At 37.2% G+C, this 16,269-nt stretch overlaps 1 protein-coding gene across 2 annotated transcripts in view; it reads left to right on the top strand.

The window, feature by feature from the left end:
- The window catches only part of LOC136039510 (nuclear protein localization protein 4 homolog), a 148,369-nt gene extending 132,730 nt beyond the window's left edge, over positions 1 to 15,639 (top strand). For both annotated transcript variants that reach the window (XM_065723301.1, XM_065723300.1), the window contains exons 11-12: positions 7,559 to 7,697; positions 15,347 to 15,639. In XM_065723301.1, coding sequence (XP_065579373.1) covers positions 7,559 to 7,697; positions 15,347 to 15,559 — 352 coding nt within the window. In that variant the 3' untranslated portion in view covers positions 15,560 to 15,639. The remainder of the gene's footprint in view (positions 1 to 7,558; positions 7,698 to 15,346) is intronic.
- Positions 15,640 to 16,269: the final 630 nt, after the last annotated feature.

Here is a 16,269-nt window from a genome sequence, read left to right on the forward strand (position 1 = left end):
TTATTAACGCTACCAATATTAATTAGATATGATTGACAATAATAGCTGATATTGTTGTACAACGCTAGCTACTATCTACTACAACAATACATGCAGTAGCTAATCCATGAGAAAAAAAATATTTGAGGTAGAACACATTTTAGAATATATGAAAAACCACCGAGCTAGAATATGCTTCTGTAACAGAACATAGTAACTGCTTCTGTGTTGTTGCGGAAATATCTCATTGTTGTTTGATTTGATCTTTCTTTCTCGACACCGAGGAAGCCTTGTTGCATACAGGTGAAATATTCGTTTGATTGTTCTTCGTTTTCTTCCTACTGAACATAAACCTGTTGTTTTTCAAGATTTTCATTTTTGGTGTCGCCATCGTATGTCAGTTCGGTTCGGCTTTAGATCTTTAATACATGTTACAGGTATTGCTGTGCTATTGCTTGTTTGAAGAAGGAGTAGGCGTGGTCTCCGGATGAAGTTCTACGAGCAGTAATCTGCAGTAGGAAATGAAAATCGTTGATACGAAGCACGAAGAGAAAAAATCGATTACAATACTTATAAAAAGTAGAGTAAAATATTAAAAAACCTTTAAAAAAGGCTTTTATTATGAAATGCACAAAAACAAAATCGTGTTTAGAGAATAAAAAAGAGGTGTCTATCAGTCACGGCAGAAAAGTCATCCTTGAAGAATAATGAAACAACGATAGTTAGGTTCAGATAATCTGATACTATCTTGTCTTCCTAAACAATCTTCTTCTGTATACTATTGTATCAATAATTACTGCACCATCTTCTTGTTATTACATCAATTTTAGAAACTTTCTCTACGAACGAAGTTTCTCAGGGAAAAGTAAGAGCTATATCAAACCAAAAACCAGCGAAATAAAGTCAAGTAATCTTCTAGCAGAACCCACCACGAATCACCATCAATGAATAAGTGAAACCCAAACGAACAGAATTTAAGACTTTATTTATTTTGTTTTTTTCAGTAATTGTGGTTATGATGGCGTTTGTTATTTATTTTTTTCCATATGTTGTGAAATACAAACATTCAGCTCGAAATAAGGACTGTTTTCAGTAAAGTGCAAATTATGTGCTAGTTTTTAGAAAGCATAGGGTGCTTCACCTCTCATATTAAGTTTTGTTTGTTTTAAGTTTGAACTTAAAACAACTTAATTACGGCATCATTACTGTTACAGGTTCAGTCAGAGACATTTAGGGCTTGGAACAATAAAGACAAAAAGGGGGACGGGTAGAGTCGTATCGCGGATCTCTCAATAACACTTGGTGAGCGCCCTACCACTGAGCTACATCTCCTTAAAACTAACGTTGCTAAATTATGTTTATCATATAAAAACAAAATCGTACATAAACGAATAAGGTTGGCCGCCAAAACCTTTTCGAATAAAGTTGAGAGTGCAAATAGTGTATGTACATATCTAGACCAGTTCACAAACTTATTTAGATATTCTACCCCTTTTACCCACAAAACATTTTAGGTACCCCTTCTCAGTTACCGGTACTAAGTAAACTGTAGGTATATAAATAAAATTGCCAGTCCTAGAGCTAAGGGGTTCTTTTGTTATTATTTTTTGTTGGTCGGCCGCATATCCCCTAAAAAAATTTACGTACCAGAGTTTGAGAATCACTGATTTAGACAATGACCTAATAAAGAGCAAGTAAAGAAATAGTGTCTAATCGCTTCTAAAGGAACCATATTGTTAAAATCACAGTAGTAGCTTACATTGTACGTTAAAGAAATATTACAGGCCAGTTGTTGGAAACAGTATCATAAATATGGCTATTAACCTAAAACTAGGGCTATTGAGAAGAACTGTTCTTTCTTCAGAATATGCTGAAAAATTATAGTCAATACATTTTAAAGGCTTCCACTATATTTTACCTTCGCCCCTCCCTCTAAAAGATGATAGATTTAAACTGTTAAAATTGACTTTAAAATAAAGAAAAGAAAAATTTTAGCGCAAAATAAAAGAAATTGCCGGAGTGTTAGGGATTTATTACTGTTCCTTATTTTATTTGTAGAAAAATTGTTATTTTTTTCGGTAATAAGTAATTTTGATACTGAAATTGGCCAAGCCAAATTTTTGTGGCGCTTGGTATTAACCAAGTGACATATAGCAATCGCAAATTCTTTCGGTCTGCCGCCGGTCTGTCGGTTCCGGTTTTGCTACTTTAGGCACTTCCAGGTAAGCTAGGACGATGAAATTTGGTAGGCGTGTCGGGGACCGGACCACATTAAATTAGAAATAGTCGTTTTCCCGATTTGACCATCTGGGTGGGAGTGGGGGGCCCGTTAATTCGGAAAAAATAGAAAAATTGAAGTGTTTTTAACTTACGAACGGTTGATCAAATCTTAACGAAATTTGATGTTTGGAAGGATATCGTGTCTCAGAGTTTTTATTTTAAATCCCAACCGGATCTGATGACATTAGGGGGGGGGGTTGGGAGGGAGGAACCTAAAATCTTGGAAAACACTTAGAGTGGAGGGATCGGGATGAAACTTGGTAGGAAAAATAAGCACAAGTCCTAGATACATGATTGACTTAACCGGAACGGATCCGCTCTCGGAACGGGGTAGTTAGGGGGGGGGGGTTAATTCTGAAAAATTAGAAAAAAATGAGGTATGTTTAAGTTGCCAACGGGTGATCGGATCTCAATGAAATTTGATCTTTAGAAGCATATCGTGTCTCAGAGCTCTTATTTTAAATACCGACCGGATCTGGTGACATTAGGGGGGGGGAGTTGGGAGGGGGAAACCTAAAATCTTGGAAAACACTTAGAGTGGAGGGATCGGGATGAAACTTCGTAGGAAAGATAAGCACAAGTCCTAGATACATGATTGACATAATCGGAACGGATCCGCTCTCGGAACGGGGTAGTTGGGGGGGGGGGTGTTAATTCTGCAAAATTAGAAAAAAATGAGGTATGTTTAACTTACGAACGGGTGATCGGATCTCAATGAAATTTGATATTTAGAAGGATATCGTGTCTCAGAGCTCTTATTTTAAATCTCGAACAGATCTGGTGACATTGGGGGGGGGGGAGAGTTGGGGGGAACCTAAAATCATGGAAAACGCTTAGATTGGAGGGATCGGGATGAAACTTGGTGGTAAAAATAAGCAGAAGTCTTGAATACGTGATTTACATAATTGGAACGGATCTGCTCTATTGGGGGGGGGGAGTTAATTCTGATAAATTAGAAAAAATGACGTATTTTTAACTTACGAAGGAGTGATCGGATCTTCATGAAACTTCATATTTAGAAGGACCTCGTGACTCAGATCTCTTATTTTAAATCTCAACCGGATCCAGCGTAATTGGGGAGGGGGGCAGTTGAGGTGAACCGGAAATCTTAGAAAATACTTAAAGCGGTGAGATCAGAATGAAACTGGATGGGAAGAATAAAAACCTGTCTAAGACACGTGACTGACATAATCGGACCGGATCTGCTCTCTTTGGTGGAGTTGGGGGGGGGGGGTTAATTTTGAAAATTGAGGTATTTGTAACTTACGAAAGGGTTACCAGATCTTAATGAAATGAAGATCTTGGAAAAGAAGGTCTTGCGCTTTAAAGCTCTAATTTTAAATTCCGACCAGATCCTGTGACATTGGGGGAGTTGGAGGGGGAAATCGGAATTCTTGGAAAACGTGAAAATTGGGGTATTTTTATTTTGCGAATAGGTGATCGAATCTTAATGAAATTTGATATTTAGAAGGAATCCATGTCTCAGAGCTCTTATTTCAAATCCCGACCAGACCTTTTGACATTGGGGGGAGTTGGAGGGGGAAATCTTGGAAAACACTTGGAGTGGAGGAATCGGGATGAAGCTTGGTGGATAGAATAAGCAAATGTCCTTGATACGTGATTGACGGAATCGTACTGGATTCGCTCTCTTTGGGGGAGTTGGGGGGAGGGGTTCAGTGATTTGGCGAGTTTGGTGCTTCTGAACGTGCTAGGACGATGAAAATTGGTAGGCATGTCAGGGAGTTGCACAAATTGACTTGATAAAGTCGTTTTCCCAGATTTGACCACCTGGGGGGCTAAAGAGAGAGGAAAAATTAGAAACAATTCTAGTTATTTATAACATACGAGTGGGTGATCAGATCTTAATGAATTTTGATATTTAGAAGGACATCGTGACTCAGAGCTCTTATTTTAAATCCTGACCGGCATTAAGCCTCTGCTTTTCCTTTTAAATCAATCTATTGATTCATAGAATTTTGCTAGAGCTCATACCATATGATCTCTTGGATCTTAGCTCTTCTTGCCTCGTCACAAGTGCCATATGAGCTCTTAGCTCTTGATATTTGATTTATTTGAGCTCTTGATAAAGTCGTTTTCCCAGATTCGACCATCTGGGGGGCTAAAGGAAGAGGGAAAATCAGAAAAAATTCTAGTTATTCATAACATACGAGTGGGTGATCGGATCTTAATGAATTTTGATATTTAGAAGGACATCGTGACTCAGAGATCTTATTTTAAATCCTGACCGGCACTAAGCATCTTATTTTTCTTTTAAATCAATCTATTGATTCATAGAATTTTGCTAGAGCTCATACCATATGATCTCTTGGCTCTTAGCTCTTCTTGCCTCCTCACAAGTGCCATATGAGCTCTTAGCTCTTGTTTACAAAGTGATTATTAGATTGTTTTAGACATAGATACCCATAAAACGTCTAATAAACAGACGCGGCAAATCTGCTACCATTAAACAGGGTTTAGGTGCACCTCCACCACGGAAAATCCCCGCGAATAATCCCCCAGATAATTGTGGATGTTCCTAAGAAGGGAAATTGAAAGTTCTACTCACTTGTTTAAGTTTGGGGCAATACTTCTGCCTGTATTACAGAGCCAAAAGGGTTCAAATATTCCCACCAAAGCTTATACCACCACCCTTCCCACAAAAACTTTATATCTCAGCAATGGGTAATTTCCATAGCTTACATCCTTTGCCCCGGTGGCTGGAAGGGGGTTTGTCAAACCTGGAGGCACGGTCATTTCGCATTTGGACTGTTTTGGACAAAGTGGCTATCTCAAAGTTTTGATCAGATACGTGTGGGGAAAAATGGTGTGAGTGGTGACTTGTTGCTCATCAATCACTTTTTACTCTTAAATAGGACACTAAAACTTTGAATTTGTAATCAAACTAGCCATCTCCAAATTTTATACGACCCTTTCATAGATTTTACCCTTTCATATGAAGTGCCTCTGGAAAAAAAATAAATTAACAAGCGGAAAACCAAGCAACTCCCCTGTAATAGAACTGATTTTGATGTCTGGTTCTTTTTTATATAATTGGCAGTACAATAGCTGTGTTGCCCAGGGACAATGCAGTTATTAAACCTTTCGTCTATTTTGAACAAAAATACTTTCTTAAAATTAGGTCGAGTGTTGAAGAGTTGATCTAAAAAGGACGATGGGCTGTTTATCCTCCTAACAGTTTCCAATATGCCCTGAAAGTTTCAACTTAATACCTTCAGCTTTTCCTTGGATGTTTCTGAAACGCTCTTTTGACTGCCAGCATGCACATAGTATGTTTTAATTTTGTTGATCAGCATTTTCTAAAAGTTAGCATTAATTCTGTAAGCCTTTATGGAGACCCGGATCAAACATTTTCCCCCCTTCTCAATAATGAAACCTATGTGTAAACATTGGCCAACTTGCATAACTTACACAAGTACGTGTTTAGGTGTGATTGAGGTTATCCTAGTTTACATTTCAGCGAAGGGGCAGGACATTTATTAAATATGTGGTCGATATTTAGTTTTGAGTATTTACTTGAAAATGCAGGGCATTGAAAAGGCATTCTACAGAATGCCCTTAGTTGTTGAAAGCAACCTTTATTAGGATTCTTAGTCCAAGCATACTTTTAGGAATTTTATAGAGCTGCCAAGCGTAAGCAGCGTAATAGCGCTGCCTAAGTAAAGGTTTTACCTTAACTTCACACAATCATAGACAGCGCAATAGGACTGCCTAATTAAGAACAAACCGGGCATAATGTTTTAGTTTTTTTTAGTTTTTTTCGGGGGAAGGGGTCTGACCAAGGCACTTCGTATTGAAGGGATTGTCGTAGAAACTTCAAAAGCAGCTCATTCGATTGGAAATAGAAAGTTCTAGTTCCTCTTTTAAGAGTAAAAAGTTATTTGAGGGCAACACTCCTCCCATGCCCATCAGTTCCCCAGATACATCTAATAAAAATTTTTAGACAGCCATTTTTCTAAGCATAGTTAAAAGGTTCTGTAATTATCTCGCTGTGGATGTCCCCCCCCCCACAGCACTGAGGCAAAGGCTGTAAGTTTGGCAATTCGTCCAATTAGGCAATTGTTTGCATATAGTACATGTTATTGAGAGCTCTGGGCATGTTTGACTGTTACTTTTGTAAAAGACGAAGGGTTTTCAGGAGCCTTTCAGAGAATGTTGAAGGGAGTGTTGAACTAAATCGAAACATGTTATATGCATACGGGTTGTCAAAAGGACATAATTCAGAGGTAATTCATATTTGAAACTTTCAGTAAATGATAAAGGATATGATCAACTGACCGGAGACAGTATTTGCACGCTACTACTACTATTACCATAACTATTACTGCTGCCACTTCTACCATAACTACCACTAAAACTACTGCTTCGATAGCGAGTACTACCAAGGCTGAGGATATTAAAGTGAACATCTGAGGAAATACTGAGGGGAAAATTGAACTAAATTAATACATAGTACTGGCATACAGATTGTCCAAAGGATTTATGGGCAATATTTTTGTAACGGCTTACCGTATCAAGATGAAACTTTAGGGGGATTATAATGGGGATGTTCAACTGACCAAAAGGCATCATGTAGATGCTACTACTGCTATTAATACTGCTGCTACTATTGTTGCTACTACTACTAATACAAGACTACTAGCTCATATTACTACCATTACTACTATAATACTAGTACTATTAAGGCTAAGCGGATGAAGGCGAAAATTTTAGAGAAAATTGAGGGGAAAGGAGCACTGGGTCGATGTGATCTCCCCTGGGAAAAATGAACAAACAAACAGAAAAACAAATAAACACGCATCTGTGTTTTTTTTTCTGGCAAAAATGCAAAATTCCACGTTTTTGCTGATAGGAGCTTGAAACCTCTATTGTAGGGTTTCTGATACGCTGAATCTAATAGAGTCATTTCATTGATATTCTATGACTTTAAGAGGATGTTTCCTCCTTTTTTTAAAATCATGTAAATTTTCTCAGGCTCGTTGCTTTTGATGGATAAATTACTTGCAGTCCATGACCACGAACTGCTTGATACTAAGTCCTGCACATCGTCTACTATCTTCAGAAACAAAGATAGTTATCATGACGGATATAATTCGGTGATGTGTTTTTAAAAACGTTTGTTTTGTGTTTTTGATAATTTTGTTGTTTTCTTTTCATGTTAGGGTTTCGTAGAACAAGTAGGACTACAAGTAGGAGACTGAACACGCCTATAAATAATTTTATTAGGTATAATAATCTAATACAGATGTTATGGTTGAAGATTATTCAATTTCTTTTGCAGATCAGACATTGGTGAAACACAAGATCTCATGTCATTGCAGAGCTATTTGAAACAGTTTGAGCCGGGGCATTTCTTAGAAGCCGCTTCAGATTTCCATTTCCTAGTCTATATAACTTCTATTGACCTTGTACCAATTAAGGTGAACTAATTTTATTGTTACTTAACTATAATAGATTAATGAGCATCCACACATGGTAGCTCGTACTATTTTCCACAAAAGCCTGCAATTAATCTAAGATATCTGCCCGAAAAAATGTCGTGGGTCACCTTACCTTAGAATATACTTCCTCCAGATATTCACAGGCAGGGAAGTAGCTACAGCATTTATATCAGGGGGACAAGGGGGGTCCATAATATTCAAGGGGTATGGGCCATACAACAGTTTCTTCTCCAATTGTTTTTTTTTTTTGGGGGGGGGTGATGGCCCCCTTGCGACGCAATTTAAACTGAACGTCAGGAAACACTGCTTCTGTCATGTCTCGTGCGTCGTACCGAGCGGGTTCTATGTTCCTCTCTGATGGCGAGTGCCTACCAACTGCCAGTGAAGGAGCATTTTCAGAAGTCTACAATCTGGCATGGCTGGGGTATGCCCAATATATTGCCATCCTCTTGTCTCACAGTTCAAGCAACTGGTATTTTCTGGCCATATTGTTGGTCAACAATTGTGTTCTAGCGATTAACAAAGGTTTTGTTGATCAACTTTGTCGGCGAAAACGACCCACAATGGAAACCGTTGTTTGTCAAACTTGTTGATCAAATTTAAGTGGGAATTTTCAAGGATGAATATCATGAGGGATAATTGTTTTTTATCTTAAAATTTTACATGAGCAAAAAAACAGTTAATTTGCCATGAACATTTTTATATTTATTATTAACTTGGTCTTTTACCTAAAATGAGACATGAGAAGGTTCTTACTTTTGGATTACCTGTCCCTTCCTCAGCACTTGCTTTTTACGCTAAAGTTTGACTTTTTGTCACAATTCTTTCAAGAAAGAGTGGTCAGACACAAGGGCCGTTTACTTTAAGTGAGCAGTATTTTAAAGAACTTTAAGATTTTAGTGTAAAAAACAAGGGTTGAGAAAGGGGAATTTTCCTCATATACAGAATTATATCTGTTCGTTGCAAGTTTTAACGTTACTCCTTAATTTCAGTTTACAAAAGGTGCATAAACAGTGAAAATTACTGGAGTAAACATGAGTTTAATTGTAAATCATTCAAAAATGCTCAATTGAATTTGAAAATATTGCTGTTTATTTGCAGCAATAATGAAATTTGTGTTCTTGCAATTGTTGGTCAATATTGTATATCAACAATTTGTTCACCTGAAAAGGCCTACCACCTGTGAACATACGGATTTGATTATTGTTGACGTGGGCTTTCCAGCTGATATCATTCTGATGTCAGCTGATATCATGAATCGTTTTCAAAGGTACTAAGACGTTTCATTTGACGTACAGTCACTCAGAGCAGACATATTTTTAAAAAAGTAAAAAATATGGCATTAGACTTTACAGTCCCTACCGGCGGTGCTAATCTCCGTTTCTTGGCCCTTCAGCCAGGAAGTGCAATGGGGGGTTGGGGACCAACCATCCTGTGCTTTCGCACACCCTTCCTGTTTACCTTCCCCAGATTTCTCCAGGTACCTATTTAGAACTGGGTCGACTCTGGCTGAGCTTACAGAGTCACACCACTGACCCTCGTCCCAAACTAAATAATTGGGTACGCTAGGATTCGAACCCTCGCCCTCTCAGACAAAGGGTCCTGAATCCAGCGCACCAATCCACTCGGCCAGGACGGCTCAAACATATTGTTACCCTAGAACTGCCTAAGTTTTAGATTCTGAAAATATGCTGTGGGTTTCCTGATTGGTATGGGTCGCTGAAATACTGTGCTGGGTTATTGTTATCTGTTTTAATTTGAAGTTGTGCTTTTTAAAGTTTACATCATTGTTCGAAAGCTTTTGTACACGGAGGAACAAATGCTGTTTGTACGGTTATGAAAAAGCAAAAGCAGCTGTTAACCAATCATCTTACGAGTATTAAACAATTTATGCTAAAAAAAAAAACTTTTAAGTAAGAAGAGACTCGGCCCAATAGTAACCGAAACTAACCAACAGGATTTGATAACAATAGAAACGTGAAAATATTTTCTTTTTTTTATCCTGATTCCAAATACATAAGGTTTATTAAGTTTAAAGTTACTCATCAAAAGCTATGAGCCTTCAAAAGCTATGAACTTTTTTCAATTTTCAAAAAAGGGGGAAACGTCCCAAAGAGTCAAGCGATCTTAATGAAAATCACCCCATCAGATTCAACATATCAGAGGAATTGCAGAAAGAAATTTCAAGCTTATATCTACAAAAATGTGGGATTTCGCCTCTTTTTCTAGCGCAAAAATCATGGATGCGTGTTTATTTGTTTTTTCGTGTTTTTCTTCTTTTTTCCTTTTTTTTCGGGGTGATCCTATCGAACCAGTGATCCTAGAAAATTGGGCCCATTTGATCGCAAATCAAAAGTTATAGTGCCCTTTCTAAGTGACCTAAAGATTGGAGGGTGACTATCCCTCCTCCAACCTCTCTTTTTCCCCAAAGACTTCAGATCAAGTTTTGAGATAGCTATCTTGAGTTCAAATAACTATGCCTTTGGGGATGACATGAACTCCCATTGTCCTTCGGGGAAGGGCTGTAAGTAGCAAAAGTTGCCCATATTTTGCATGTAGTATTGGCTATTGGGAAATATATGAAAATATTTTCGGGTATATTCGGCGGGGTAATTTTCCACGGGGAGAAGTTTTGGTGGGGAGAAAAGTTTCTGACGGAAATTTTTCAGTGGAGATTATACACAGAAGGGGGGGGGGGAGATTTCCTGGCATGATATGAAAAGCGGTCAGAATTTAAATAAAAGAAAATTCTCAACCGAAAGTAAGTAACACTAAACCTTAAAACAAACAGAAATCATTCCCTATATGAGGGCGGTTCCCCTTCCCAAACCCTCACTCTTTAAAGAAAGAGTTGTCAAACAGTATTTTTTCGACAGTATTTGAGCAGTGTTTTTAAAGAACTTTAAGACTTTAGCGTAAAGAGTGAGGGTTAAGGAAATGGCAGTCACCTCATAAACAGAGTAATATGTGTTTTAACGTTGTTTTAATGTTGCTCCTTAATTTCAGTTAAGAAAAGCTTCTTTTTTTAACTTTAAAAAAGGCATCAAAAATTTGTTTTTATGTATTTTTGTTACATTTTTACGAGCCGGACAAAAATTTTGGGGAGAGGTGTTCAAACCCTGTATCCTCTCCCTTGATACGGCCATGACCCTATGATTTACCCAAACTAACAATCCACCCGTCCTGATAATTTGTCTGCTTGGCCTAACAGGAATAATATTCGTTTATTAAGGCGTCTTGTGACACAGGGAATGAGTCATCTGGAGTACCGTTAGGTAAGGGCACAGATAGGCTAATAAATTAGGAGTTTCAATAAGGGTGATGAGGGAAGACTGAGCTGTGAAGGCTATAAAAAATAGACTCAGTGTGAATGCTGTTCGAGGTAGACTTGGCCAAGTGCAGTTAAATGTTATCCCTTTTGATTAGGGGAAAGACTTGTCATCGTATGATGATTCATTTGTGATTCATTTTATGGCTTATTGAATCCTTCTATATGTAATTCATTCGTGATATGTCGGTGATCATTTCATTTCATGACCTGTTTGTTGAGACTATTTAACAGACGCAACTCAAATGGCAGTAAACGGGACTTCACAGATGGACCAACTGCGATGGTCTAGCGAGTATATGCAATAAAGGAGAATGGATTAGGGAGTGACATTCTACTTTGGGGGAAGGGGTATGGCTCATAATAATACATGATGACTTATCACGTGGAAGAGATTATTTAATGTGGAATGAGAATAAATAAAATTTCAATGGATGGATTCGAGAAGGAGAATGGATTGGGATGCTATTTTGTGTAGGCAATAGACAATGTAGGCATACTTTTTACAATAGAATCCACAATTTTTTGCTCGATAGGATCATGTAAATCTGCGTAAAAACTGGCGAAACTCCCTTCTCCCTGGTCTGTCACTGTCAATTATGCTATTATGCATAATTATATTATATAATATAATATATATGAATTATATTATATAATTATATTATTGCTACATAATAAGAACATTACACGCATAAGCAAGGAATGTCGGACTAACTTGTATTTTCTGACATAAAAGGATTTCGTTTAATCAATGCTCATTCGTTTTATAACTATCAGTTTCATCGATCGCTAAAATTATTCTTTGGTGGTTGGAAAGACAACCATTTTCAATAAGGTGAAAATCGGCCATTGCTCCTCTAGTTTTATTTAATATATTTACAGTCACACTGGGGGGGCACATCTGCTGGAAAAATAATTGTATGATATTCTTCTCCCCCCCCCTTAGCCTAAATGTCAAACCTGATAGTAAAAACCGAAAAGAAATTGAAGCCTTTTTATATTCAGCAAAGCTCCAGACGCTCGTGCAGCGTAAAAAATATTAAAACTTATTTTTAAAAAAACTTATTTTTATTTTTAAAGCTTATTTTTTTTTGTCGTCTTCGCACTAGTTAACTATTTTTGCACACATTTAAAAAAGGAAAGTGCAGGCAGGTGACAGGTATTTATATTCTTCATTTTCATTTAGACAAGTAGTTTTCTTCTTCCTAAATAAAACACCTTGCATTAATTTCTTGGAAGATCAGTTTTTTTTTCAAAACTGAATTTTTTTTTTTTTTTAATATTTAAAACTTATTTTTAAAAAAACTTATTTTTATTTTTAAAGCTTATTTTTTTGTCGTCTTCACACTAGTTTTAACTATTTTTGCACACATTTAAAAAAAAAGGAAAGCGCAGGCAGGTGACAGCTATTTATATTCTTTATTTTCATTTAGACAAGTAGTTTTCTTCTTCCTAAAAAAAAACACCTTGCGTTAATTTCTTGGAAGATCAGTTTTTTAAAAAATTTACTAATCCTGAAGCCTACGGTAATTGGTCTGCTCTATTCACAAAGCTTTGGGAGATAGGTCAGTTGTGTGACTGCGAGCTCAGCCGCCGTGATTCTGGGGAGTTTGCAGTTAAAGGAATGCCTGCGTCTGAATCCAAAACCAGGCAAAAAACGCCTGAGGGCTGCAAGTATAAGCTAGTACGCAAATAGCGAGAAAGTGCAGTCGCGTTATGCAGTCGGAAAAATTATTTGCAAAATGGCATGCAAGGTTTTTGTTGTGATAAACTTCACCTTCCATGAAAAAGAATTTGTCTTTTTCTTTCTGAAGGCATAGAGTATAGGTGACTTATAAGAGCAAAAACTGGCGCTAGTGCCGATAGAAAAAACTATTAGCGCCATCTAGCGTTTAATGAACCTTCGTTTATTTTTTAGTAGCGACATTAAAACTCAAAACGAACAAAAATTATTCCGTGTATGAAAGGGATTTGTTCTCCTTGACGCCTCGGTCTTTACGCTAAAGTTAGACTCTTTCTCGCAACTCAACTGTTTAAAACAATAAAAAACTTTACCGTAAAGAGCTAGGCGTCGAGGAGGGAACAACCCCTTTCATATGCGGAATAATTTTTGTTCGTCTTAAGTTTTAATGTCACCCCTTACTTTCGGTTGAAAAAACTCGTTTTTTATAATTAGTTTCTAAACGTTTTTGAATTAATGCATGTTTTGATTTTGCCTTACCGTACATGAATAATTAAAACAAAATTTGCATATTCATTTTTTTTTTTGGCTAAATGGCCTTTTCATAGTTTCGATCAGATGATTTTCATCAAAAAAATGAGTGGGGGAGGAAGCTTAGTTGCCCTCCAATTTTTTTTTACTTAAAAAGGCAACTGGAACTTTTAATTTCTATACGAACATTTTTATTACTAATAAATATACGTAACTTACGAATTAACTTACGTAACGAACTTCTGTATTTGTATATTTTTACTATGTATATGAGGGGGTTTGCCCCTTCGTCAATACCTCGCTCTTTACACTTAAGCTTGAATTTTGTCCCAATTCTTTAAGAATTACCCGTGAATCACAAAGGCCGTAGAATAAATAGTTGAAATCACTAAAAATATTTTATTGTCAAGAGCGAGGTATTGAGGAGGAGACGAACCCCTTTATATACATAATAATTTATGTTCGTTTTAAGTTTTATTGCTGCTCCTTACTTCCAGTTGAATTTTTTTTCTCGATTTTTTGTTAAATAATGCTAGAAAATCCTGTGCCCCCCTCATGGAAATTTTCTTCCCTCATGATGAATTCTTCCACGGAAAGATCCTCCCTCGTAGCCCCCCGACCCCCAACCACCACGAAAAAGTCCCCCTGAAATCGTGTGTGCACTTCCCAATAGCCATTCCTATTTGTAAACGATGGTCAAAGTTTGTAACTTGCAACCCCTCCCCTGGGGAACATGGCGGATTAATTCGTCCCCCAAAACATAGTTATTTGGTTTTTTGACTATGCCGAACAAAATGATCCGGTTACTTTGGGAAAAATGCGCTTGGGAGGGGGCCTAAGTGCCCTCCAGTTTTTTTGGTCACTCCAAAAAGGCACTAGAACTTTCAATTTCCGTTAGAATGGGCCCTCTCGCGACATTCTAGCACCACTGGGTCGATACGATCACCCCTGGGAAAAAAAACAACAAAAAACATTCGTGATCTGTCTTCTGGCAAAAAATACAAAATTCCACATTTTTGTAGATAAGAGCTTGAAACTTCTACAGTAGGGTTTTCTGATGTCCCGAAATTGATGGTGTGATTTGTTAAGATTATATGACTTTTAGTGGGTGTTTCTCCCTATTTTATAAAATAAGGCATATTTTCTTAGGCTCGTAACTTTTGATAAGTAAGACTAAACTTGATTAAACTTATATATTTAAAATCAGCATTAAAATGCGATTCTTTTGATGTAACTATTGGTGTCAAAATTTCGTTTTTTAGAATTTCGGTTACTATTGAGCCTGGTCGCTCTTTATTGTTTATTACCACAAGCTGTTTGTAAATGATTACAGAGCTTGAAAAAATGCCTAGTGTCGCCATAGGCTAGATGGCGTTGGCAGTTTTTTCTGTTGACGCTACTGCCCGTTTCCACTCTTGCTAGTTATCCGTACTCTTTGGCTGATGGCTTAATGTACAGATTAAACATACTTGCATATTTTGATTTCAACCTAGGGGTACCTGTGCAATCTGGTGTACTTGTCACTAGGGCTTGTCACTAAGCTAATTAGACCGGGAGGGATTATTTTATAAGTGAATCAAATGTTGGTATTCGGAAGAAACGGGAGAAATAGTGGGTATCTGATCCGTTTTGTGACTTAAAAGGGATACTAGATCTCAGAATTACGTTATCAAACTAGCTCTTATTTTCGATTCCATATGGATACAATATAAATTTTTTTTTTATTTTAGAAAACGTGTCAATGATAAAGTGTTCGGTGTCGAAAAAGCAGTAAATCGAAAAAGAAGTAAATGGTATTATCAAAGACCAAGGGATTTACTCTTTTTATATACATATATTTCATTTTATGCAAGAGAAAAGCGAGTCATATTACGCAAGAGGATGTATGCACCAATATGTTTAAAATATTGTTTCTAAATGTAAGCCTACTACCACAGATGGTGGTTTGAACGTTTTCAGTATAGTTACACTTTTTGTTCTAATAGCAAGGCAAAGCTTCAAACTTGTATTTTTATAGAGGGGGGGGGGGCCTTTTAAGAAGTTTGTTTTAAATATTAACTTCAATTTTAACATTTCTATTTATTCTAGGAAAATATAAAACACTTAATTGATGCTATCAAAGCTAAGGACATGCTACAAGCTTACCATTGGCGAGAGGAACAGCCTTGGGCTACGCTTGAGCAACTCCTGCAAGAAAACGTCACAGGCTTGACATCTAGTGATGAATGGACGTGCAAGCAATGTACTTACATTAACCAGGGAAGACTTGTATGCGACATGTGTGGTTATCCAAAAGATTAAATGAATTTTGCTTAATTGTGATCATGGAATATCTGTCTGTTCAGGATTTCGTATTGATTATACTAAACTTTACTTGTTGATTTGCAGAGTTGAAATCTACTGTAAATTCTACCTGCTCTCTAAAACGCTAAAGACAGAACAACTCGTTATCATTGTTGCTTGATGCCAACTATAAGACAGAGTTGTCATAATAGTGAAAATGGCATCATTTCTTTTAGCGAAGATGTAACGAAGTTGAATTTCTAAACAATTTTCTGGTTTAGAACACACCCCACATGTTACAGAACTACCCCAAAAATTGGCCAAATGCACAACATTTCTTATTACGATCGTCTTAATGAAGCCTTTTGCTTTATCTACTCCTGAAAGTACTAATGCTACTAACAACAGCTCGCTGCAGCACCAAGTCGCATGAGGCTAACACAGCTACGTAAGCTCCTCCTCCCTCCTAATCTTATCAAAGTCTCCCTCTTTACACCCTCCCATGAAGTTGCAATTTCCCTCAAGTATTTCCTTACGACATCCTCTAACCCCATTCGTGGATAAACCGTTTTGCGTTTGGTCCTAGATGAAAATAGCGACGAAGACCACACTGCCTTTCCATAACAAACAAATACAACGTAGAAACAATAGGGAAAGTTTTTTCAAGACAATGGAAATTATTTATGTAGATATTTCGGCCCTATGTCCAAGGGCCGTCTTCAGCACAA

This window comes from Artemia franciscana, chromosome 19 (genome assembly GCF_032884065.1).
Source record: "Artemia franciscana chromosome 19, ASM3288406v1, whole genome shotgun sequence".
Classification (NCBI taxonomy): Eukaryota; Metazoa; Arthropoda; class Branchiopoda; order Anostraca; family Artemiidae; genus Artemia; species Artemia franciscana.